This window comes from Bubalus kerabau, chromosome 10, assembly GCF_029407905.1.
Source record: "Bubalus kerabau isolate K-KA32 ecotype Philippines breed swamp buffalo chromosome 10, PCC_UOA_SB_1v2, whole genome shotgun sequence".
In the NCBI taxonomy this organism is placed as follows: domain Eukaryota; kingdom Metazoa; phylum Chordata; class Mammalia; order Artiodactyla; family Bovidae; genus Bubalus; species Bubalus kerabau.
In genome coordinates this window covers 47,978,476-48,004,521 of record NC_073633.1, presented here as the reverse complement: position 1 = coordinate 48,004,521, position 26,046 = coordinate 47,978,476, and the positions used below count along the sequence as shown (strand labels likewise).

General features: G+C 35.2%; 1 protein-coding gene across 1 annotated transcript in view; it reads left to right on the top strand.

Annotated features, from left to right (window-relative positions):
* SOS2 (SOS Ras/Rho guanine nucleotide exchange factor 2) overlaps positions 1–26,046 on the top strand; it is a 105,575-nt gene that overhangs the window by 75,212 nt on the left and 4,317 nt on the right. The window contains exons 14-21 of the mRNA XM_055537576.1: positions 2,456–2,678; positions 5,794–5,913; positions 6,084–6,246; positions 10,508–10,625; positions 11,634–11,806; positions 14,438–14,554; positions 15,810–16,071; positions 16,606–16,647. Coding sequence (XP_055393551.1) covers positions 2,456–2,678; positions 5,794–5,913; positions 6,084–6,246; positions 10,508–10,625; positions 11,634–11,806; positions 14,438–14,554; positions 15,810–16,071; positions 16,606–16,647 — 1,218 coding nt within the window. The remainder of the gene's footprint in view (positions 1–2,455; positions 2,679–5,793; positions 5,914–6,083; positions 6,247–10,507; positions 10,626–11,633; positions 11,807–14,437; positions 14,555–15,809; positions 16,072–16,605; positions 16,648–26,046) is intronic.

Here is a 26,046-nt window from a genome sequence, read left to right as displayed (position 1 = left end):
ATCATTTAAAAAAAGAAGTAAGATTTGGAATAATTTTTATAGACTTTAAGGCTCTCACATATGTTTAGAACCACCTGAAGTGTTAAAGGTTTTTAGGAAAATCTTTTTTTTAAAGTCAGAAGTCCTCTTTAGTAAATTTAAAACTTTATCTCGTCTCATGGCTGCCACTCCTTTAACTAATTAAATATTTGTGTAATTTTACCTGTTTATTTTCTTTTATTCTTCAGTTTTGAATGGTTAAGAGCTTCTTGGTATTGGTGGTTTAGTCACTAAGTTGTGTCCAACTCTTGCGACCCCACGGACTGTAGCCTGCCAGATTCCTCTATCCATGGGATTCTCCAGACAAGAACACTGGAGTTGGTTGCCATTTCCTTCTCCAGGGGATCTTCCCAACCCAGGAATCGAACCCAGGTCTTATGCATTGCAGGCATATATTCTTTACCGACTGAACTATGAGGGAAGCCCTAACAGCTTCTTAAATAATATCTATTTCCCCTGGAAAAGTTTTTGGTATATCTTTGGCACTTGAAAGATAGGGGTTTCCTACCTGAAGTTGCAGAGCACAGTCCATAAAATGAAACTCTAGGCAGTGAGCATCAAACAAATGTATGTATCAAAATATGCAACATATCAGATATATGCTATTGAATCCAGAAAATTCATGTTTTCCCTGATAGTATAAGGCATTAATTAAAAATATTGGCATATTGTAAATTAAATATAGCTTCTTTCATCTCCTACTTGTTCTTTAAGGTGAATTTTACTTAAAATAGAGAATGTGATTTGTTTCAATTTTGAGATGTTTAAAACACATTTTTATCATCTGTGCTTTATAGTACTAAGCTGATTTTTAATTTAATGTTCTTAATGAAGATACTAGATTTTATTTGCTATAAGAAGCTTCTAAAATACACATGTTAGAATAAAACAATTAAATGGTTTTGTTTAAAGGCCTTTCCAATACAAGTTAATCCTCAAGATAACTCAGTAGTTGATGAGGGAAAGTTTTTTTGGGGGGGAAGATTTTTTTTTTATAATTATATTTATTTGTTTTTAATTGATCGATGGTTTCTTTATAGTATTGGCTTGATCTCTGTCATACATCAACATTAATTAACCATAGGTGTACGTATGTCCCCTCCCTCTTTAACCTTCCCATCTCCCTCCCCATCTCACCCCTCTAGGTTACTGCAGAGCCCCAGTTTGAGTTCCCTGAGTCATACAGCAAATTTCCATTGGCTACCTATTTTACATATGTTAGCGTATATGCTTCTGTGCTCCCCTCTCCATTCGTCTCACCCTCTCCTTCCACTCCCCTGCTGCCCTTGTCCATAAGTCTTGTCTCTGTCTGTGTCTCCATTGCTGCCCTGCAAATATGTTCATCATTACTCTCTTTATAGATTCCATATATGTGCGTTAATACACAATATTTATTTTTCTCTTTCTGACTTACTTCACTCTATATAATAGGCTCTGGGTTCCTCCGCCTCGTTAGAACTGACTCAAATGTGTTCCTTTTTATGGCTGAGTAGTATTCCACTGTATATATGTACCACGGCTTCTTTATCCAGTCACCTGTTGACGCACATCTAGGTTGCTTTCATGTCTAGCTGTTGTAGAGTGCTGCAGTGAACATTGGGGTGCATGTGTCTTTTTCAGTTTTGGTTTCCTCAGGGTATATGCCTAGAAGTGGTAATTGCTGGGTCATAAGAGGGAAAGGTTTTGTAGAAGCATTGCAGCCAATAAGTGAAGAAGGAATGACAGAATTAGAATGTTACCATTTCTCAAACTCACAGTAACATCATAAAAAGACATTTTATGCCTCTTATCAGAAATATTCTTGCAAGTATTCATGTTTAAAGTTTGTCCTGGACCAGATCAATCTGTATATGGTGACTTACAGAAAATACAGAGACAGAGAAATAGGGCTGATGACGCCACAAAGATTGAATTGGCAAAATTTAGACTTGGAAAACACCACAAGTGATTGAATTTCAACAAATAAATTGTCTGAAGAAATGAGAGATAAGAGAGGAACCTGTTGATGAATGGAGTCTTGAGACATACTGACTCAGTGCAATGTGTACATCTTGTTGGATCCTATTTCCTACAAACCAACTGTAGGAAGACGGTTCCCTGAGACAATCAGAGAAATGTGAATACTAACTAAATATTTGATGATATTAAGAAGATACTGTCATTTTTATATGTGATAATGGTGTTTTTTTTTTAAGTCTTAACTTTCAGATACATACTTAAATATGAATGAAATTATATTATACCTTCGATTTGCTTTGAAATAATATAAGTAGAGGGAGGACATGAGTGATATTAGGTAAAACAGTGGCAGTGAGTTGATAATTGTTGAAAGTAGATGAAAGTTACAAATTATATGAATATTTGCAGTTAATGTTTGTCAAGTAAAGGGCTTTTTTTGTTTGTGTTCTTTTTCTAGGGAAAGCTATGAAGAAATGGGTAGAGTCAATTGCTAAGATCATCAAGAGGAAAAAACAAGCTCAGGCAAATGGTATAAGCCATAATATTACCTTTGAAAGTCCACCTCCACCAATTGAATGGCATATCAGCAGACCAGGACAGTTTGAAACATTTGATCTCATGACACTTCATCCAATAGAAATTGCACGTCAGCTGACCCTTTTGGAATCTGATCTCTACAGGTAGACAATTAACATTAATTTGCTGCTGTGTTTTCAAGAACGTTGAACATTTCTTTCTATTTTCAGAACTTTCTGAAAATTATTCATGTGTACTTAAAAAACCTTGTCTATTCTTACAGGCTAGGAAGAAAGTTCATAGCAATTTTTTAATTATAATCTGTTCTGCAAGTGAAAGTCTTATAAATTATTGCTCTTTAGGCCTAGATTAGGTACTAGCAATCCTTCACAAGAGAAGTGGCAAAGAGAAGACTAATGCAATAGAATAAGCAGGCACTTTAGACTGTCACCCAGCTCTTATTCCTGATGCTTTCTCATATTGCTTTAGTTTAACTTGCTTCAGTTAAAAAAGACTGTCAGTATAGATGCTAGGCTCTGGGCAGCTCAGTCCATAGACTATTGAGTGAAATAAACTTTCTTCTTTTTTTTTTTCAAATACTCTGTAATAAAAAGTTAGACTTGGGACTTGACTGGGTTAGCTTTGCAAGGCAAATGAATAACAATTTTTAGTGGAATAAAGATTTCTTCACTTCTTTTAAGGAGTATCAAATACTTGGGCTATTTGAAATTAGTATTGACTTTAAGGATTTTTGAAGTAGATGATGAACCATACTTTAAACTTTTAAATAATTTTCTTTTGTTAATAAGGATTGCTAGAAATATGCTTGACTATTTTTATCTGTATCCCATCGTTTGTCTTTATATATAAAGCAGTTCCTGCCATCATCCTGTATCTACACACATCACCCATTTACAACCTAACTTTAGTATCATGGTTGTGGCATTTCCAGGGTCACTCTCTACTCCAAATCAGACACTTCCCTTTGTCATATTATTTACTTCAAATTTTATTCCAGAATTACTAACTCATGTATCTCAGTCTCTCTTTTCAACTTGCTTTATCAACTTCTTTGTCTGTCAGGTTTTTTTTTTTAACCCCTATGTTTTCCCAGTGCGTTAGCTTCTTTCTGTCTTCTCCTCCCTCATAATATAAGCTTTCTTCTTTCATTTACAGCCCAGGTTCCTGTGAAGAGTAGAGGCCTTGCAAAAAAGAGAGTATAGGCCTTGTAGGTAATCACCACCCACTAACCCGTACCACTGTGGTTGTATCAAAAACTTTTCTGCATTCAGGAGCTGCTTTTGAAATACAAACATCCTTAAGAAATTATCCTGATTAGCAGCCATTGTTTTTTTAAACTGAGATTACACAGGGAAAAGCAAGAATATATAAAGTTTAACGTTAGTGGAGAGTGTAGAAAGACACCAGATATAAAACTTGACCTTTAGAACTGGGTTTCTGATTTGCCCTGGTTGTGTTGTTCAGACTTTAGCACACACATCAGAGGTTGTTACCATCTGATTCAGAGTGTCATGTTATATTTTAAATAATTTGGAGTTCGAGTGGTTTTTGTTTGTATTATAGGATTTTTTTAAGGAAAAAGTTTTTTAAATTGAAATTGTAGTTGATACACAATATTATATTAGTTTCACGTGTACATTATAGTGACTCAATATTTTTATGGCTATTTTATTTAAAGTTATTATAAAATATTGGCTGTATTCCCTGTACTATACGATACATCCTTGTAGCTTATTTGTTTTCTTCATAGTACTTTTTTAGGTCTTAATTACCTACCCCAGTTGCTCCTGCCCCTTCTTCTTCCTTACCTGTAACCACTAGGTTGTTCTCTGTATCTATGAGTCTGTTATATTCATTTGTTGGTTATATTTTTTAGTCCATATAGATGTGATAACGTGTTTTTCTTACTTTGCTTGACTTATTTCATGTCACATAATACCCTCTAGGTTCATGGGCACTTAAGTTGTTTCTTTACTGTGGGATTTGTGATAGGTGGGAATGAAGAGACTTATTAATTAGATAACAAAGCAAATAGTACGAAGTTAGATTTTTCCTTACAGTGTTACATGAATGGACATCAGGAATAAAAAAGCACTGAGCTCTATGTGGACCTACTTTCAAAACATAGAAATACCTTTGTTAAGTGATATGTGTATTATGGAAGAAGGATACCATACATAAAACATTGACACTCTGTAAACTAAATTTCTGGTGAAATAATAGAACCAGTTAAGAAAATTTATTTCTAAGACTGTTCAGAGTACCCTTTTGAACTCAAATCTACTGAGCTTTTTTATTATTATAATAGCCAGGTCTATAGGACAGTGATGGCAATGCCATTGGTCAATATTTTAAAAATCATATAATCCTGAATCACTATATACAGTGATTTTATCTGCTTTTCCAACTGTTTTTTATTAAAAAATATAGACAATAATACAGTAAGGGCTCAACAACAACAAAAGCATTACAAATAAAAGTGAAACCCTTTGTGTGATTCTCTCCAATCCCATTCCTCTTCTTTCTCCCAAAGGATAATTGCTATCTTATATTTGGCATTTAGTACTCCTATGTGTGTCTTTATAATTTATATACATACAACCATTCATAAACAACACGTAGCATTATTTTACACATTTTAAGTCTGTTTCTACCTGTGTATCATTCTGTAACTTGTTTTTTTACTTAAATCATTTCTGGCATTTGTTCAAGTTGCTGAGTATCGCTCCAGTCTGCTTATTTTAATTGCTGTATTGTATTCCATTGTATGAATACTCCACAGTTTATCCATCCTCTTGATGATGAGCATTTAGGTTGTTTGGGATTTTTCACTCTTGCAAATTTTGCTTGACTGAACGTTCTTAGAAATGCTAGATGATCTAGTATGTATATCTTCAGTGTTATGAGATATTGTGAAATTTTTTGAAAAGTGGTTATATCTGTTTTTACTTGCACATCAGTGATGGGGAGTTCTCTTTTTTCCACATTTTTATCCATTTGGTGTTAAACTTCTTTTAGTGTGATAGCAATAAAGTGGGATTTCATTGTGGTTTAATGTTCTTTTTTCTGAGTAAGAGTTAAAATATTCTTTCATGTCCATAGCTATTCAGTTCTGTTTCTCTGTAAATTATCTCCTTATATGTTTGTTCACTTATCTTTTAAACTAGTTATCTTTTTCTTATTAAGCTTTTGGAGGCCTTTAAATAATTTTGATACTGATCCCTTGTAGATTAAGTGCATGGATTTTTGGTTCCACAGGAGAGTTCAACCTTCTGAACTTGTAGGGAGTGTATGGACCAAAGAAGATAAAGAAATAAATTCTCCAAATTTATTAAAAATGATTCGCCACACCACAAATCTCACCCTCTGGTTTGAAAAGTAAGTTTTTACTTACTTTGTATTATTACTTCTTAATATATTTCTGTAACATTAAGTCACATATAAGCAAACATTCTGGCTGAAAATGTATATTTTTTCTGTATGAAACAAGGCACTTGCTTCTTGCTTTCTAAGCCATGATTTTTTTTTTTTTTTTTTTTTTTGGTTAGATGCATTGTGGAGGCAGAAAATTTTGAGGAACGAGTGGCAGTACTGAGTAGAATTATAGAAATTCTGCAAGTTTTTCAAGATTTGAATAATTTCAATGGTGTATTGGAGATCGTCAGTGCAGTAAATTCAGTATCAGTCTATAGACTAGATCATACCTTTGAGGTAAGTTTTAGGCTTAAATAGTTTATCTTTTGAAAGGAGATAAAATTAATGTGAAGGAAATTCCTTCTACCGCCAATCTTTTTTGAGTAAATCCTTTATAAATAATCTGTCTTACTCCTGAAGCACAGTATCACAATATTAGAAAATACATCAATATATGCTAGTAAGCCTAGAATTCATCAAAGAATATGTGTTTTGTGACTATTTAATATGCTTACCTAAATGCTTCCCTAGTGATTCCGATGGTAAGTATTCTGCCTGCAATGCTGGAGACCCAGGTTCAATCCCTGGGTCTAGAAGATCTCCTGGAGAAGGGAATGGCTACCCATTCCAGTATTCTTACCTGGACAGTTCCACAGACACAGGAGCCTAGTGGGCTACAGCACATGGGGTCACAACCAGTTGGACTCAACTGAGCGACCAACACTTTCACTTTCAGATGTATAAAGTTCCAAATGTATTTTTTCAGTAGTAGATTGACTGACAGTTTCAAATAAATGACTAAACATATTTTAAATATAAATATACAAATTACTTTAATTACCTGTAGTATATAGTCAAGTAACATGGAGAGAATGCTTTCTAAAACTTAAATGTTTTTTTAAATTATAAAAAATAATTGTGTAAACATGGTGTATGTTTTCATGTTTATCATTAAAAATTTGGAAGATATAGAAAGTATAGAAATTTAGAGACTCAGCCATGTAAATATATTTGCCTTTGAGAATGTGAACTTTTATAGTGTTACTGGAAAGCAATCTGGCAACAGATGTTAACAGATGTTACACATACTTTTGGACACAGAATAAAAGGCTCAGGACTATAAAATTAAGGTACAAAGATCTAGTTTCTGCAGCATTAATTGTACTAATAGTAGCAGAAAGCTAGATCCAACCTGTATGTCCATCAACAGGAGAATGATTATGTTATCCTATCCCTATCATGTGGAGTATTGGTTGGAGGGGAAAAAAGTGACTAGAATCTTTGTGTGTGTCTTGAAAGAATAGTGTGACATTCAGGGGAAAAACCATTTCAAAAATCTTTAGAAAAATTAATATAGTATGATTTCATTTTGATAGAACAGAACAGAACAAACTCTAAACATGTAAGTGGAGTTGCACAGCATTGAGAAGAGTGGAAGGATATGTACTCTTCACTTAACATTCATTCTTACAGTGGGCTGTGATTAGTGGGGAGTATAGGGTTAAACTGCTTTCATGTATGTGTTTTTCTATCTGAGTGTTTGCATGTTATTGATTTGTATGGACATATTATATATTAAAGATGTTAATAGTCAAATATTGCCAAATATTAATCTAAGAGACTAATAACTTCAGTTCTCATTTTGCAAACTCTAAAGAAATATATTCATTTTGAGACGTTAAGCTTTAGTTTCTTAAAATATTAAATGTTCAACAATATTTCTTAAAATAGGTATATGGTATAAGGAATAAAAATAAAAAAAAAAAGCCTGTTTACCTGGCATCCAGTTTAAAAACCTTTCCCAATTCCATCTCCTTTGTCCCTTCAGAGCCAACTACTGTGCTAAATCTTGTGCTTATCATTCTTTTGCTTTTTTCTATAGTTTTACTATTTGTAGCGCTAAACAATGTTATTTTTCTTGTTTCTTAATTATATGTGAATATAATTCTTCCCAGACTTTTTTCACTCAGTATTATTTTCCTAAACTTCATCCATATTGTTTCTTATAATTATAGGCCATTCTTTTTTATAGTTATATCATATTATAGAAATAGATTCAAGGGATTAGCTCTGATAGAGTGCCTGAAGAACTATGGATGGAGTTTGTAACATTATACAGGAGGTGACGATCAGAACCATCCTCAAGATAAATGCAGAAAGGCAAAATGGTTATCTGAGGGCTTACAAATCTAAGGAGGGCTTACAAATAGCTGAGAAAAGAAGAGAATGGAAAGACAAAGGAGAAAAGGAAAGATATATCCATCTGAATACAGAGTTCCAAAGAATAGCAAGGAGAGATAAGAACCCTTCCTAAGTGATCAATGCAAAAAAATAGAGGAAAACAATAGAATGGGAAAAACTAGAGATCTCATCAAGAAAATTATAGAAATAACTTTACTAAAATTGATTTATTTGCTTATTTATTTATTAGTTAATGGTCATTCATATTGTTTCTAGTTTGATGCTATTATTGATAATATTGTCATAAACATTTTCTGCCTGTGTCCTGGAGCATACGTATACAAATTTCTCTTACATACCTAGAAGTGGAATTATTGGATGATAGAATAGATAATGCCCAGTTGTTTTCTCAAATTACTGTGCCAGTTTGTACTCCCACTGGAAACATAACGAACTCTGATTGTTCTGCATTCTCACTAACACTTGATATTGTCAGTTCTTTTAATTTTTCTAGTCTTGTGGTTTGGGTTTATAATTTCTTGATTTCTATTGAGTTTGAACCTCTTTTAAGATGTTTATTGGCTCTTTGTATTGTGGAAATTTTTTGACTTTTCTTTGAGTTTTTCTCATGAATTTGTATGAGTTCTCTTATATACTATATTTTAATCCTTTGTCAATCATGTTTGTTATAAATACCTTTTTTCCAGATCAAAGCTTCTGTTTTCACCATTTTTATTATGTCTTTTGATGAACAAAAATTCTTAATGTCACATTTATTTTTTCCTTTGTAATTTGTGGTTGTTGGTGTCTTGTATAATAGATCCTCCTCTGTTATCTTAATGTTTTATCTTTCTCATTAAGTCCTTAATCTAGCTGGAAACAAATTTTGAGTATGGAGTCTAATTTCATTTTATGTTCCATTTGGCTAGCCAGATGATCCCACACGTTTATTAAAAGTACATTCTTTCCTCATTGATCTGTAGGTGCCAGCTATGTCATAAATTGAGCATCCATATATGTGTGGGCCTGTTTCTGGTTCCTCTGTCCTGTTCCTTTAATGTATTCCATTATTCCTGTGCTAGTGCCGCATGTTTAAATTGCCATAGTTTTATACTAGTTCTTGATACACTATAGTAGGCCAAGTCCCCACCAAGCTTCCTTGTCAAGAGTGATTTACTCTTTTTTTTTTTTTCAGTTCCCAGAGCAGGGATTGAACTTGGACTCCAGCAGTGAAAGCACTGAGTGCTAACCACTGGACTGTCAGGGAATTCCCAAGAGTGACTTATTCTTGACCCTTTGCTATTATGTAATTGTAGAATCATCTGAAAGGTTGGGATTTTGATAAGAATTGTATAGGTTCTATAAATCAATTATGAAGAACTGACATTTTTACAATAATGAATCATCCCAACTACGAACATAGTATATCTCTCCATTTATTTATTTAATAAAGTTTTATGGTTTTCTTGATGAAGACCTCACAACTGTTTTGTTAGATTTATATTAGAATATTTTAAAATTTGTTTTCTTTATTGATGATATCTAGAAATGCAGTTGATTTTTGCCTGTTGGTTTTATACCCAGCAATATTGCTAAATTCTTTCATTAAAATTCTATATGTAGATTTATTACATTTCTTTACATAATTATTTCCTCTGTGAATACTGGCAGTTTTTCTTCTCAGTCGCTAGTCTTTTATTTCTTTGTTTATTTTTCTTGTCCATTCTGATTAGAACTTCTGTAGAGTACTGAATAAAAGTTACAGTGCAGTCACCTTTGCTTTTTCCTTAAGTTAAAGAAAATGAGTTGAGTGGTTTTTCATCAAGTACGTTTGCTGTCAATTTGTGTGTGTGTGTGTGTGTGTGTGTGTGTATCGGGTTAAAAATAAAATAACTGACTTTTAATTACAAAATGTAATAATGAAATATAAAATAAATGACTGCTTACTTGGTTTAATACATTTTTGTTCAATTCTTGTCTCCCTCCCCTGGCCTTCTCCTCTTTACCAAAATCTTATTACCCTTAGCCCCAAAAGACCTTCCAGTAGAAAAATACTTGAATGCCATGGGATGATATTTTTCTCCTATAGCTATAACTTGAAACTCTAGCTAATCAAGATTATAACTAATAATGTCTTAAGGAAGATTGTTTTATTGTTTAATCCTCTAATTTATATTAGAAAAAAACTAAGTTTTAAAGTTCTATATTTATAGATAAGTCATTTCCAGCAAGTAGAGATAAGAATACTACTGATCTCTTAATTTAAAAGCTTTTTTTTCAAACATTTGTACAATATTAAAATTGAAAGCTTTGCACCTAAAAAATATGATTGAGCTGTTTAAAAAAAAAAATTATACTCCATTTATATATTTTAAAGGCGTTGCAGGAAAGAAAAAGGAAAATTTTGGATGACGCTGTGGAATTAAGTCAAGATCATTTTAAAAAATATCTAGTGAAACTTAAGTCAATCAATCCACCCTGTGTGCCTTTTTTTGGTAAGTTACAAAATATGGATTTATATTTTGAGGGAGATTTTGTTATATAGCAAAAAGAGACCAGCCTTTAGAAGCAGATAGTCCTGATTTTATATCTGAGCACATCTACTTTTATTAGCTGTCTATATTGATAAATGAAACCTAAACTCTATATGTAGACTCTTATCTATAAAACTTGTAATTCTGGTAATTATCTCATAGAGTTGTAAGGAGTCCTGTGGAATCTCTTCTATAAGAGCAGTAGTCTCATTCATGAGGGCTCCAGCCTCATAAGTTTAGCACCTCTCAAAGGCCTCACCACCTCATTCTGTCACATTGGGCATTAGGATTTCAACATATGAATTTTGAACATTCGACCATTCAAATTATAGCACACACCAAAAATGTCTCCAGACATTCCCAGATACCTGTCCTCTAGGGGACAAAATTGTCCCCAGTTGAGAGCCACTGATTTAAATGAATCTAATTATGTGTGAAAGAGAAACTGAAAACTTTCTTCCTGTCCAAAACTGAAGAATAATTCTTTTGTGTCTAAATTACAGGCTTTGGGAAAACAGAATTAGTTTGCAAATCTGTAGTCTTATTAACCAGAATTGGCTTAAGATTAATTTGTTGGTCAGTAATCACTTAAGATCATTGGTATTGCATATTTTATCAATAATCATTTAAGATCATTGGTGTTAAATATTTATAAGTAAATATTAAAATGGTTAGAGTAGATTTAACACATAATTTAGACTGTGAATGAATCCCCCCTTTTATTTTAGGCTATTAGACTAAGAAATGGCAAATTAAGCTCTTTATAAACCCTAATTTTCTTTCAATTTTAAATTATTTCCATCCATGTAAAAAATTCTTCATGTAGAGTTGGTTATTAAATATATCAGAGATTTCACTAGTAAGACCTGCTGTATTATAGGATGTCTTTCAACTTTACTAGATCAATTGTTTTCCCAAATGGTTAAGTAACCAATTTTAAAACTTTTCTTCAAATACTTTTTTTACTAGGAATATATTTAACAAATATACTGAAGACTGAAGAAGGGAATAATGATTTTTTAAAAAAGAAAGGGAAAGATTTAATCAATTTCAGTAAGAGGAGGAAAGTAGCTGAAATTACTGGAGAAATTCAGCAGTATCAAAATCAACCTTACTGTTTACGGATAGAACCAGAAATGAGGGTAAATATTTTCTTTGCTTATCTTTAAAAGAGAACATGTTAAGTCCTCTGCCCTCTCTAAGAAATTCCATAGCCATACATTATGATCTTTATTTTGCTATGAAAATAATATGCATTAATGAATCAATAGATAGAAGTGGTGAATATTAGATATTCTCCACTAGCAATCTGCCGTTATTAATATTACTAGGCACTTTGTCTTGACAGTTATTGCTTCTTTGTGCAACAGGTTTAAGTAACACTTTCAAAAAAATGAATGACAAAATGGAATGAAAGATGCTTTCCGATGTCCACACAGTAAAAAGAAAATCCACTACCAGTACTATCATTAGTTAATAGACATTTTAGATATTTTACATGTGCCAGTGTAACATTAAATAATTAATACCTTTATAAGAACACTGCATTTAAGTAGGGGAAGGGGTTGGGAGAGTGATGTGTATATATGCATAGCAAAAAAATGAATTTTTAAAAAACATTTTATCACTTGATATTCTGTTTTGAACAATAGTTCATAATATTCATTCTGTGGTACTATAAAGTGTGAATATCTTCTAAATTAGAGTAAATACTCTGCTATTATGTCTATAGTAAGTAGATATTATTGTGTTTATTTGAAATTCAGAACATATGCTAACAATCAGAGTAAGTTTACCTTTCACATTAAAAATTGTGCTACACTTTCAGATATAGTTTGCAGGTTGAGCATAGCTCATTGAGTGAAAATAGTCACCATCATTTCCATCCTCCTAAATTGTAAGATGGTAACTATTCTTTGTTCCAAGTTCAAAACAAAGAACCTTAAAGTCCTAAGAAAAATTGACCTGAAGTGTACACCATTATGAAAATATAGACAGATGCTTGCTTTAAAGAAAATGGTCATTTGTTCCATCCCCTTCTCTCAGCATTTAGCCAACCCTCTGTGATTTGGTGTTTCATAGGGGTAAAGAAATGTTCTTGAGGGAATTCCCTGGAGATCCAGTGCCAAGGGCCCAGGTTCAATCCCCGTTCAGGGAACTAAGATCCCACAAGCTGCATGATGGGGCCAAAAAAAAAAAAAACAAATGTTCTTGAAGCCCAGATTAGAATTCACACTGTATTTCCTCCTAGAAATAATGTTGCATTTTAGTTGGGTATAATTAAAATAGTGCTTTTAGCATTCATATCTCAATAATTCCTGATAGGTTTCTGCATCTGATCTAGACACCCTGCCATCATTTAAAGCATTCTTTTGGGGGTAAGGAGCAGAGAATGCTTTTTTTACGATTGACTCAAAATAAGCTTAAAATGTAGATAAGTAGCCATTCACTTTCAAAGCATAGTTAACCAAACTAGTATTTAAAAGTTTAAAAATAAAATAAAATTTAAAATAAATAAATAAATAAAAATAAAAATCCCAACAACATCAAAAAAAAGTAGAGTAACAGATGAGAAAATCACAATTATAACTTTATAAAAGTCTTTAAATTACTGTTGGTCCATATGATTTAATTTATCTGACCTGAACATAAGAATAAATTGTTTCAGTATTGTTAAAGTAGTAATGTAATTTTCTTGAAATTGTCAGAATGCCTGAAAAATGGAAGAAGTTTATACTAGAAATTCTAAAGCTCATTTTGCCTACTGGTAAAGCTAAAACTCAGAACTTATTTTTACATATGCTTCTAAGCCGCTTCAAAATTAAACTAAATCCAATCATTTGCTTATAAGGAAGTCATCAGAAATGCACAGAAAAATTTATGCATGAAGAGTGGATAATAACACATAATTATAATAGCAAAAAATTAGAAACCACCTGTGTAAGTTACTACCTATATGGAAATTGGTGAAATAAATTCTGGAACATTTCATCTGATGAAGTACAATATAGTTAAAATTTGTATTATTTAAAGTAAACCATACAGAAGAAAATTAATATTTTCAAAAGGCTAAAAATACCTATGTTGTGACCCCAATTTTGCAGGAAAAAAATTGTAATAATGTATATGTGCATATGTTCACACACATAGTTAAGACAATGGAAGACTATCCCAATAGTAAAATGTTGACAGTGTAATCTCTCATTGTGAGATTACTGTTTTTCTTTTTGCACTTTGTTAGATCATCTAAACTTTCTACTTAAAAACCTATGTTTAAGTTTAGCAAATACTTTTTCATTAAAGACAGAAAAGTTATTTTGTTAGATGTGAGCACAGATATGTTAAAATATATTATTGTCCTTGAAATTATTTTTGAATAGACTTTAATCCAATTTATCTCTACTTTTTTTCTGATCATCAAAGTTTTTTTGTGGATTATAACTATAATTCTGTTTTAAACACTGTTGACTTATTACTGATGATCATTTTGTTGTGTAATCAGTAGGAATGTTAACTGAGGGATACCGAGCTATTAAGATGATAATAAGTGAAAGTCTGTTCATCTTCTTAATAGAACTTTAAGATTGGAGTATAAAACTTCCATAAAAACTTTATAATTTTATCCCAAAATAGAGAGATTGGAATCAGCAATCCTTGAGGACTTTTCAGACATTAGGATCTATTAATTTGTTGATAGTTTTTTTGATATTAAACCAATGAAGTAAACATTTTAATAAAATAAAAAATATGTACTTATGGATGTTTAATTCCAGAGATTCTTTGAAAACCTTAACCCCATGGGATGTGCTTCTGAAAAAGAGTTTACAGATTATTTGTTCAACAAGTCACTAGAAATTGAACCCCGAAATTGCAAACAGCCACCTCGATTTGTAAGTGCATTATAATTTTGGAAAATTTTGTTTTTTAAAACAATATCGTCTTTAATGTTCAGTAGACTATTTCCATTAAAATCATACTTTGCTTGAATACCTGTTTTGTTTTGCAGTATTGCATTATTTCTAAAATTATATATCCTGTAGGGGGAAAGTTAGCAGTTAGATAAAACCTGATGTGTCCTGTCTCTTAAACCACTTACTTACCCATCCATTTCTGATCCTTCCTAGTATAAGGGGGAAAGCTATGAGAAAGTGAGAACCTAATGACAGGTAGGTAATAGGACAAGGAATGAAGAGACTTGGGAAAGAGTAAGGAGATACATTGTGGTTCTTCTGACTTGACCATGGTTTCTGCCATAAGAGCACCACTGTCCACAGTTATCACTGGAACCCACCTCACTCGCTAAAATTTGCTACTATACAGTAGTTGCTTTTATTCCTGGGGTTTACAGTGACATAGAAGTAGTAGAAAACCAATTATAAGGAGCTGAAAGTGAAACAAGATGTGGAAGGAAGTAAAAACCATTTGTAATACATGAACTTTGGGCCAGATAGTTTCATGTTACCTCATCTCCACAACAATTGTATGATATTGACCTTAGTCTCATTTTACAGACATAAAGACTGAGGCTCAAAGGAGATAAATAACCTTTTCAAGGCTGCATAGCTAGATATGGGCATACTTGAGGTTTTAACTCAAATTATCTGAATCTGAGTTTATATTTTTCATTAAGTTACCACTGTGGGAATTTTTAAAAGTGGAGGGTAAAGGTGAGAGACAATGATAGCAATTTTTCCCAAAGACTCTAAAGTATCATTGCAGAGGTTGGTCATTTATTATTTTGTGGAGTTGGGGAGAGGATGTCTCTTTTTTCTATAGCACCTAGCATAATATGTTGTATTTATTATATCTACAGTAAATATTTATAAAATCGATATCAATAATTTGAAGAAATTTAGATTCAGGTGTCTTGGAAGCAAACAGTTGTTTTCACATGAATTTTTATTTTATTTCTGAATTATGAAAAGAGGTTTACTTATACAGTATTCAAGTCCACCTTAAAATTAAGCCAATCAAATCTCAAACTGTTCTGCTGGAAGAACAGTTACAGACTGTCCTTGCAAGTTGGGATTTATTGTACTCTTTCAACTGTATACTAATATGCTAAGCCATAATACTTTACATAATGTACTTTATTTATTAAAGTACACTCAAGTTAGTAATGGTAATTACATTTGCTTTTCCTAGCCTAGGAAATCAGCTTTCTCCTTAAAATCTCCTGGAATAAGGCCTAATACAGGCCGACATGGCTCTACCTCAGGTACTTTGCGAGGTCACCCAACACCATTAGAAAGAGAACCGTGTAAAATAAGCTTTAGTCGGATTGCTGAAACGGAGCTTGAATCAACAGTGTCAGCACCAACCTCTCCAAATACACCATCTACCCCGCCAGTGTCTGCTTCTTCAGACCTTAGTGTGTTTTTAGATGTGGATCTCAACAGTTCCTGTGGTATGTATTTGATGTAAATTGTTTGGAAAAAAAGGGAATCTTTTGTTTTAGTTAATTCTCATCATTTTAGTTAGCAAACTGTAGAATCCTTTACAGACTATATTAGTGTGGAAAATGACATCTATATGTGAAAATAAAGATTAACACAGGGGAGGAAAGCATTATTTGTGCATTGCTTTTGCATATTATTTTCTAGTTTATTCATTCAACAAAGATTTATTCAGGACCTTTTGAGCCCCAATACATACTCTAAAGGGAGCAATAGCCAATGAAAAAGAAAACAAAGCAGATAAATTCTGTGAAGGAAATTTAAAGAGACTGATAGAGAGGGAACTATTTATGCTAAGAAAGGAAAAAAATTCCAAGTACAAAGAATACCATATTCATCCTTTAAAAACTAACATGGCAAAAGATGATGATAAAGTTCTGAACTGTGTGCATGTTATTATGTATGTTACTTTATGCAAACATATTTTTAAAATAAAATCATACATATTACCTTCCTTTTCAAATTGATTTTTCTCCTTCTAATAGGAAGCAATAGCATCTTTGCCCCAGTCCTCTTGCCTCATTCAAGTAAGTAAGAATTTAACTTGATTCTAATGAAATGACTATAAAGATAATAATTGCATTGATGAACTTTGTATATGAATATTTTGAATTTTAGCAACATTTAAAGATTTTACGAAATGAAATTCTTACAAATGGATGGAATTATTTTTTTACAATTGGGTACTATTTAAACTTTACTACAGTTTATTTTCATCATTTTACTATATATGTTTTAGGGACTGCATGATGCTGAACAAATTACTTAGCATCTCCAACTTGTTAAGGGTCAAATGAGATAACTATATAGAGCACCTAGCACATTGCTTGGCGCAGAAGGAACAGTGATTTCATATCAGTTGTCTCTCCTCTTCCCTGCTATTTCCAATTCATTTTTCTACAGGAATAATACTAAATGTTTATCAGGTTCCTAGGCTAGCTGTGATCACTTATTTCTTCTCATGAACTTATTTAGTTAAAGTAGCATTTTAAGTAAAATGCTATTCTGCCATCCTTAATTTTATCATCAGATCAGATCAGATCAGTCGCTCAGTCGTGTCCGACTCTTTGCAACCCCATGAATCGCAGCACCCCAGGCCTCCCTGTCCATCACCAACTCCCGGAGTTCACTCAGACTCATGTCCATCGAGTCAGTGATGCCATCCAGCCATCTCATCCTCTGTATGACATAAATACTGTCACCTACCTTTCTGTGGCCATTTGTTTAAAACAGAATAACCCAAAGGGATACAGCAGCTTCAGGAATAATTCTCCCAATCTAGAGGACTTCTGCTTCTATGATAGTAAAATGTAGATCATATAGATAGTAACAAGAGAATTCCTGTCTTATGAGAAAAGTAAGTTTATTCTTTTAAATATTTAATTCTGTAATTTCAAAGTTTTTATCAAGGTAATATATGTGTAGAGTTTCAAAAGGCAAATAGTGCTTAAAACACTTAGGGTGAAATTAACAACAGTATTCTCCCTCCTGACTCCCTACCCCTTGTTTTGCAGTGATTCTTCTACCTTTTCAAGTGATGTTTTTATATTTTTCTCTCTCTTGAATCATTACTTTTAGACAGTGTTTAAAAGACATGGTAGGTGAGGATTTCCCTCTTTACCTAATAAACTTCCCACATTTAGAGAAAATATTATTACGGCTAAGTCACGGAGTATATACTGTGATTATGCTTCCTTTCTTGTATGCTGTTTCCTGAAATTAATAATAGCTTCATTAATGTTTAGGATTTTTGTTTTTTAAACGTCTATTGCTGAGTCTTCCCACATGCTTTAACACCACAGTTTTCCTTAAAGTCAGACCATTTGGGGAAATTACCAAGGTTTTTTTGGTTTTGAGGGTTTTTGTATATGCTTTTTAACTGGGAAACTTCCTTACTGATGATCTTTTGTCCTCCTGCTCCATTTGGGACTGGTTGCTGTCTCGGCCTCTGACTTAGCTGAAATCCTAGAACTTTCTTCTGCTGTCATACTGGAAATGACTCCTTTATTTTGATAGGGGCACATTCTGTAGTAGCTACCTGAGAAAGGATACATAGGATATATTTTTAAGTTCTTGGATTTCTGAAAATGTATTTATTATACATTTCATTGTTAATAGTTTAGCCAGGAAAATTCCCTGGCAGTCCAGTGGTTAGGACTCTGCACTTTTGCTAATAAGGGCCTGGGTTCATTTCCTGATCAGGGAACTGATATTCCATAAGCCCGCATGCTCATCCTCAGTCACTCAGTCATGTCCGACTCTTTGTGACCCCTTTGGCTATAGCCCACCAGGCTCCTCTGTCCAGGGAATTTTTGAGGCCAGAATACTGGGGTGGGTTGCCATTTCCTTCTCCAAGCCCACATGGTGCAAACTGCCCTCCCCTAAGGCGCCCCCCACAAAAAAAAAAAGTTTGGCTGGGTAGAGAAATTTAAGTCATTTTCAGTCAGTCTTGAAGACAGTTTCCCACTGTTTTAGCTTTCATATGTGCTGTTTAGAAGTCTAGTATCATTCACTCATAAATTATTCATGCATATTTTTAAATGCCCGTTACATGTAGGCCCTATTGTAGGTACAAGAGAAGTGGCACTGAACAAAATAGACGAAACTCCTTCTGTCAGTGACCCTACATTCTTAATACTTTTTTTTGAAAACTGCAGTTTACTTGCTGTAATAACAAAGAGCCCCAAAAAGGCAGTGCCTTAAATGAAATGAAAGTTTGTTTGTCAAAATGGCCAGAGTAAGTAAACAACTCTGCTCTACTAGGCTTTCAAACTAGCAGGGCAATCCAGGCTTGTCAAAATGTGTCTTCCATCTCTGAGTTTTGAGCAACTGATTTGAGTTGTTACCATTTTTCTACCAGTAGGAACTTGGAGGGCAAGGAACTTTGTTTACAAAAACATGGTCTGGGAGTTGCAAACATCACTCCTGCTCTCATCCCATTGGCCAAAACTTAGTCACACGGACACAGCTGTAAGAAATGTTCTCTCTAACTGCTGCTGCTGCTGCTAAGTCACTTCCATCGTGTCCGACTCTGTGCGACCCCATAGATGGCAGCCCACCAGGCTCCCCCGTCCCTGGGATTCTCCAGGCAAGACCACTGGAGTGGGTTGCCATTTCCTTCTCCAATGCATGAAAGTGAAAAGTGAAAGTGAAGTCGCTCAGTCGTATCCGACTCCTAGTGACCCCATGGACTGCAGCCTACCAGGCCCCTCCATCCATGGGATTTTCCAGGCAAGAGTACTGGAGTAGGTTGCCATTGCCTTCTCCGCAGAATCTATTACTAAAAGGAAGAAAGGGAAAGGTGCCCTGGGGGACAATTAGGAGTCTCTGCCACATTAAATTCAAGAAGCTTTTAGGATCTTCTGTTTATTCCTAATGATCAGTACATTCACAGTGATCTACTTTGATGTGGGTCTTTTTTTTTTTTTTTTTTTTTGCTGTGTATTTAATGAGCCATTTAAATTTAGAGATTTATGTCTTTGATTTCTAGAAAATTTTCCATGTATCATTTTGTTAATACTTTCTTCCCTTCCATGTTCCCTGGCTCCCTTTTTGGAGCTTATTTTCCATATTGTACATCCTAGATTTGTCATTCAGTTTTCTTTTATCTCCTCTTGTCCATCTCTTTGTTTTTAGGTTCTGTTTTCTGTGAGATTGCCTTACTTTAATCACCCAGCTTTTCTATTTTTTTCATCCATCATGATTTTGAATTTCTCAGAATTCTTTCTAAATCCCCTTTCAGCATGACATTTTTATATTTTTCTCTTCTGGCTTAATTTTTTAAATTTTGAAAGATTTTGTTTCTGATAAGGTTTTTTTTTTTTTTTTTTTTTCTGAGTTTCTTTCTTCTATTTGTTGTGGTCTGTGGTCTTTCTTACTGGAGGCTTTTCTTTCTTATCTTATATCCTTAGCTTTCTGTTCATATTTTAAAGTGAGACAGTATAAATTTATGGAAAGATCTGTATCCATGGGTAAAACTGGTTGACTTGTGGGTTTCACTGTAGGGTGATAAAGTGATGAAAATTTTTTAAATTAGGAATCCCCATATTTCAGAATCTGTGAGGCCTTTTCTCTAAGAGTATTTAGTTTCTCCAAAGAAAGATCTGTGAATCTTCTCCCTGGGTGATCTTTGCATTTAGTATGAAAATCTGTTTTCAGCACAGACTAGTGTCCCCAAGTCTGATGTTTAGATTCTCCAGCAAATAAAACCTTGAGTCTCCTGCCAGTGGTGGAAATGTGGTAATTTCCTGGCTTCATTAAGTGCAGAATAGGGCTTTAGGGTTCTCGTTGTCCTTTGTATAGACTCAATCAAGTCCTCTGTCCCATGCCTTCCATTATACCAAGTGCCTTTAATTCCCGATCCCTCCTTTGGTTATGTGGGGGCAGTTTTGCTGCTGTTTGTCAGTCTCATTCAGTGTAGACTGTTGGGTTTCATCTTCCTCCATTTGTCTCCTTCATATATACTGTAGTCCACCTTTATGGGTTGAAGCTTCAGGATTCAGATGTTTCCTGGTTTCATTGAAGTTTGTATATGTTTCTTATTTTCCTTATTGTCCAGCAGTGGAAATGTTTTTACTACATATATTAGTTTCTAGTGCTTCAGTAACAGAGTACCACAAACTGAGTGACTTCAAGTCCACTTCTGAGGCTGAAAGTCTGAAAAATCAAGATGGCAGGGCTATGCTCCCTCTGAAACCTGTAAGGAGGGATCTTTCCTTGGCTTTTCTGGCTTCTGCCTTTGCTGGTAATCCTTGGCATCCTTTGGTTTGTAGATAGATCACTTTAACCTCTGCCTCTGTTGTCACATGGCCAGCTTCTCCTTGTATCTCATTTTCTCTTCAACTGTTTTTATAAAGATACCAGTCACACAGAATTAGGACTTCCCAGGTGGCACAGTAGTAAATAAGCTGCCTGCCAACGCAAAAGATGCAGAAGATGCGCGTTCGACCCCTGGGTTGGGAAGATCCCCTGGAGGAGGAAATGGCAACCCAGTCCAGTATTCTTGCCTGTGAAGCCCCATGGACAGAGGAGCCTGGGGGCCCACTCTTGATGACCTGCTGTTCATGGGTCGCAAAGAGTTGGATACGACTGAGCACATAGCACACAAACAGAAATAGGGTTCACTTTCATCCTAACTTGATTTCAGAGCTGTAACGTCTATATTTCCCAATAGAGTCATATTTATTGGTACTGAGGCTAGGACTTTAACATAACTTTTATGGAGAGAAGGGACACAGTTCAGTTTATAACACTGTGTCATTTTAGAACAAGGAGTTTTAGACATTATTTTGGGTGATGGTAAAATATACTTTCCATATCATAAATAAAATCATGTTTTGAATTTTAATAGAAAACATTAAGAATAACTGCCTAAAATTCTGAGTATCTTAAGGTCCTGAAAGAAATAAAAGTACAAAAAGTGCTCACGTACAATGAGAAAAACAGCAAGAAACAATGGACATGAATAGACAGTTTACATCAAAGAATGAGCAAGCCTATCTTAAAAGGTGCTCATATATCACTTACCCTTTTGAGTTGATATATTAGTATGATCCTTTTGGAGAGAAATTTGAAAACAACGTATCAAACCAAAAAAATGTTCATACCTTTTGGTCTTATTCATTCAATAGAAAATTGAGTACTTTGGACCAGCTACTCTGCCAACTACTAAGGATTCAGTAGCAAACAAGAAAAAGTCTCTGCCTTCATTAATACTGAATACCAAAACATTTTTGTGAAGAAGGCACATACATGAAGATCACATTGCTCACCCCACCCACTCTCTTGGTTTTTCTACTTTACTTTTACCTTCTTAGTCTCTCTTGCTGGTTTCTCTGCATTTTCCCAACCTGTTAAAAATGGAAGGTCCTAAGTCTCTGGATCTCTTTTCTTCTCACTCACTTGGTGTCTCATTCAATGTTATATCATCTGTAATATGATAATTCCCCATTTTTTTCCTGTGCCCAGAACTTCTCTCTTGACCTTTAGCCTCGTATAATCAGTGTCCTGTTCGATGTCTCTATTTCAATATCATGCCCTCTTTCCATTGCCACCTCTTCCCAGTTATAATCACATTTGTCTAATTGCTGAGGCTGAAAATATTAAGAGCTATCATTTACCTGTTTCTTTTTCTCATACCCAAAGTGTGATCCATCAACAAGTTTTATTTACTCTCAAAATATATCTAGGATCTAACCATTTCTTGACTTCTTTACTAGTGCTACCCTGGTCCAAGTGACCACAATCACTTACCTGGTTTATTATAGCAGCATCCTCACTTCCCACCTTCCGTACTTCAGTTTTCAATACAGCAGATGGGTCCTTTTAGAATGTAGGTTAGACTTGACTCATGACTACTTAAAGCCCATGGCCTTCTGCCGGGGTCTAGCCCCGGTGGAGTCGGCGAATTCGAAGGGGGTTTTTCTGCAAGGAGCAGGCTCTGTGTATTGTGTATTCTTTAAAAGCTCCTTTGTTTAAAAGAAAATTTTTTTATCTTTTTCAGCCTTAGGCAATGCTCTGGGAGGCTTTGGATGTAAACTGGGGAATTCCTAGGCCCTGGGAGGTGCAAGCGGAGGTGGGGTAGTCGCCTTAAATCAGAAATTGTATAAATTTTTAAAGGTTTGTGTAGAGGGGGAGGGGGCTCACCAGGTCGCCCGGCCGCAGCGTCCTGTAAGCCCTCTCATTCCTCGGGAGGTAGAGCACAGTCTCCCTCCTTTTCTTCGTCAATGGCAGAAAATATGATCTGCGCAGAAGGTGGAAACCCACTACCATCCACCGCTATAGCCTCTCCCATAGGCTATCCAACAGCCTCATGACAGGGGTCCAGACCATTTTTAATCATATTTGTAGGATAAGTTTTTAGTTGTTTTTTTTACCTTCACCCAAGTATCTAAATTAACAGTACCCTCTTCTGGAAACCAAGGACACTATTCTTTTACAAATGAAAAAAATGATTGAATGGTAGATTTTTAAACTTTGATTCCTCTCTTAATAACTGCAAAATTACTCCTATAAAGAGCTGTCTTTGTTTGATTCACTGTTACCCATGTCAGAAAGTTAAGTATAGTAAAAGATTTAGTTTTAGTCTTCAGAAACTGGGTTTTCTCTCCAACCCTTTAACACTTCAATACTTCCCACTCCTGCTTGCCCTGTCTATCCTACAGGGGGTCTGCAGCACCCTGAGTGGGGTCCTAGCCGTCCCGAAAACTCAACACAGGGGGAACAATAGGGCTGATGACCCTAATTGTTCTGAGGGGGGAGCAATAGGGCTGATGACCCTAATTGCTTCGAGGGGGAACAACAGGGCTGATGACCCAAATTGTTCCGAGGGGGGAGCAATAGGGCTGATGACCCTAATTGCTTCCAGGGGGACCTACCTTCGAAAAGCTTGTCCAGGCGCCACTTACCGGGGTCCAGCCCCGGTGGATCCAGGGAATTCTAAGGGGAGATGGCTTCGGCGATCAGGATACGATAGAATTAAAGATATAAAAAGTGATCAAATAAGGATAGCTCAGTGAGAAAATTCAGTGGAGAAAAGAGGCTGAATAACTTGGCTTACATGGAAAGCTAATAAAATTCCAAAATAAGGAATTTGAGTCACCTACGTAAACCGCAGGCGTCCTCCTGTTCTCCTGAAGGAGAGGAGACACTAAGGCCTCCCCGGACAGATCTTAGAGGCCCAGGCAAAATTAGTAGGCTTGACAAGCCTCCATGCTCAAGATGGGAATTCAGCCAGAAGGTAAGAGAAAGAACGACATGGGGAGACCAAGTTTCGGTGAACAAGGCCCGCACTTTATTTTCCAAAGTAGTTTTTATACCTTAAGTTGTGCATAGAGGATAATGGGGGAAGGGGTAGAGTCAGCAGTAAGCCAGGCTTTCTTCCTGCAAAGTTATCATATGCAAAAGTTTGAATTACATCATCTTCTGGCCAAGAGGCCTGTTAACATTTTATGATCCTTTCTTCAGAAAACTTATTTTTCTCTAAAGGTGATTATTCTAAAGTCAGGCGCCACCCTCCAAAAGCATTAGATAAAGTTGCATTCCTGTAGGGCAAAGGTGTGGTGGGCTATAACAAGAAAAGAATTAACTCAAGGGTCCAAGGTTACAAACATTAAAGCTACTACTTACATTCCTATACACCAATTATATTAATCAATACACTCCCAGGGACACAGTAGGTAAGGGATATGGAAACTTAGCAGCAAACATTGGCCCAACAAGTGAAAAACCCTTCACCAATACAATTTCTAATCAATCTTTTAACTGCTCAAAGGAATCTGTATTTAGACAGTTTAGAACATCTCATGCCTCTCAAGGTTGGGAGGCTGTGAACAATCACATGTGGCCGGAAGATCCTATTCAGGCAGGCTAGAGGACTTACAAAGGAGTTTGTAGGAAACACTCTTGTCACGCCCAGGAACTTTATTAAGTGGAGCTGTAAGTTAACTCTTTTTCAGAGAGAGGTGGTGGGGGACAGCCCCCCGTAAAGTCAGAGGTATAGGTGAGAGCACAAAGCAGTAAAGTAGGCAGACTCGGGTTTTGGGGGTAGATGCTCGAGAATTTCCAGGGGAACTCCTGAGGCTCGATCCCACCTTTGCATATGCCGAGCCTCCTTCCTCATGACCTTTGCCACGGGCGGAGTTCCTCACGCTGGCTCCTGGCAGCCTTCCATCTTAGAGTAAAAGACACAGTTTCAGTTTCTTCAAAAAGGACCCATAAGGTCCTGTGAAATTTGACCTCTGATCAGTCAGACTTCATCACCTGCTGTTCTCTCCTATCACCTACTCTGCTCTAGCTACTCTGCATCCTGGACATACTCCCACATCAGGACTTCTGTTCTTCCGATTCCCTCTGCTTAGAGTGCTGTTCACCCGTCTGGCCTAATGGCAAGCTCCCTTGCCTCCTTCAACCTTTTTCTCAGTGTTTCCTGAGGGAGGTCTTCCCTGATCACCCTGTTTGAACTTGCTCCCCATTCCCTATCTAATATTTCTTCTTTTAACTTACAGCTGTTATACTTTTACTTAATCATCATGTATATTCTTTCTTTCTTATCAACCTAGAATGTAAGCTTCATAAGGACATGAATTTTTGTTTCTTGTTCACTGCTGTATTGCTAGTGCCCAGAAGAGTGCTGGCACTGTAGCAGATACCCAATAAATATTTGTTGCGTGGATGGATGCGTGAATGATAAAAAATTGGAAGTAACTTACATAGCTAACTAACATTACAGAAATTGTTTAGTAAATTATCCAACATTCACTAGTATAGAATAATGAAGTTATTTTAGAAGCTCACAAAACCTGAATAATCTGTGGGGAAGTGCTCTTAATGGAAAATAAAATTGAAGTTGAGACTTCAGCACAGGTTACTAAGTACCTCCTATCATAGTGGTTAAGTGGTCTGACGTAGAGTCAGACTCAGTTTCAAAAACTTAAAACAAATGTCTCATCATCATTAAGATATTTTTTGCTTCCATAAGCATGTGTGTTTCTGTAAGGAAGAGAAGACTCAACTCAGTCTGCCTTAAACACTAAGGAAGCATTCTGACTCATTAGCTGAAAATCTGGAGGACGGTTGCTTTAAGACTGGTTGATTCGGTGTTTCAGTGATATTATCAAAGACCGGGTTTCTTTTTGACCATTCATTGTTTTGTCCAGATTATCAGCTTTATCTAAGGCTGTTTTTCCTCAAAGTCGAAAGAGAGGTGACAGGAGCAATAAAAAGATTATGTGTGTCCTTGCTCAGTCAAGTGAGAAAGAGGTACAAAGAAAGACTGACAGACTGCTTTTCCAAAAGAATAAGAAACTTCTTTTTCAGAAGCCTTTCGCATAACTCCTTTCAGATTTCAGTAATCTGAATTGGGTCCTGTGCCAACAGCTAAACCAGTTACTCTGGCTGAGGGAATGGTCTAAGCAGGCCCCATCTTT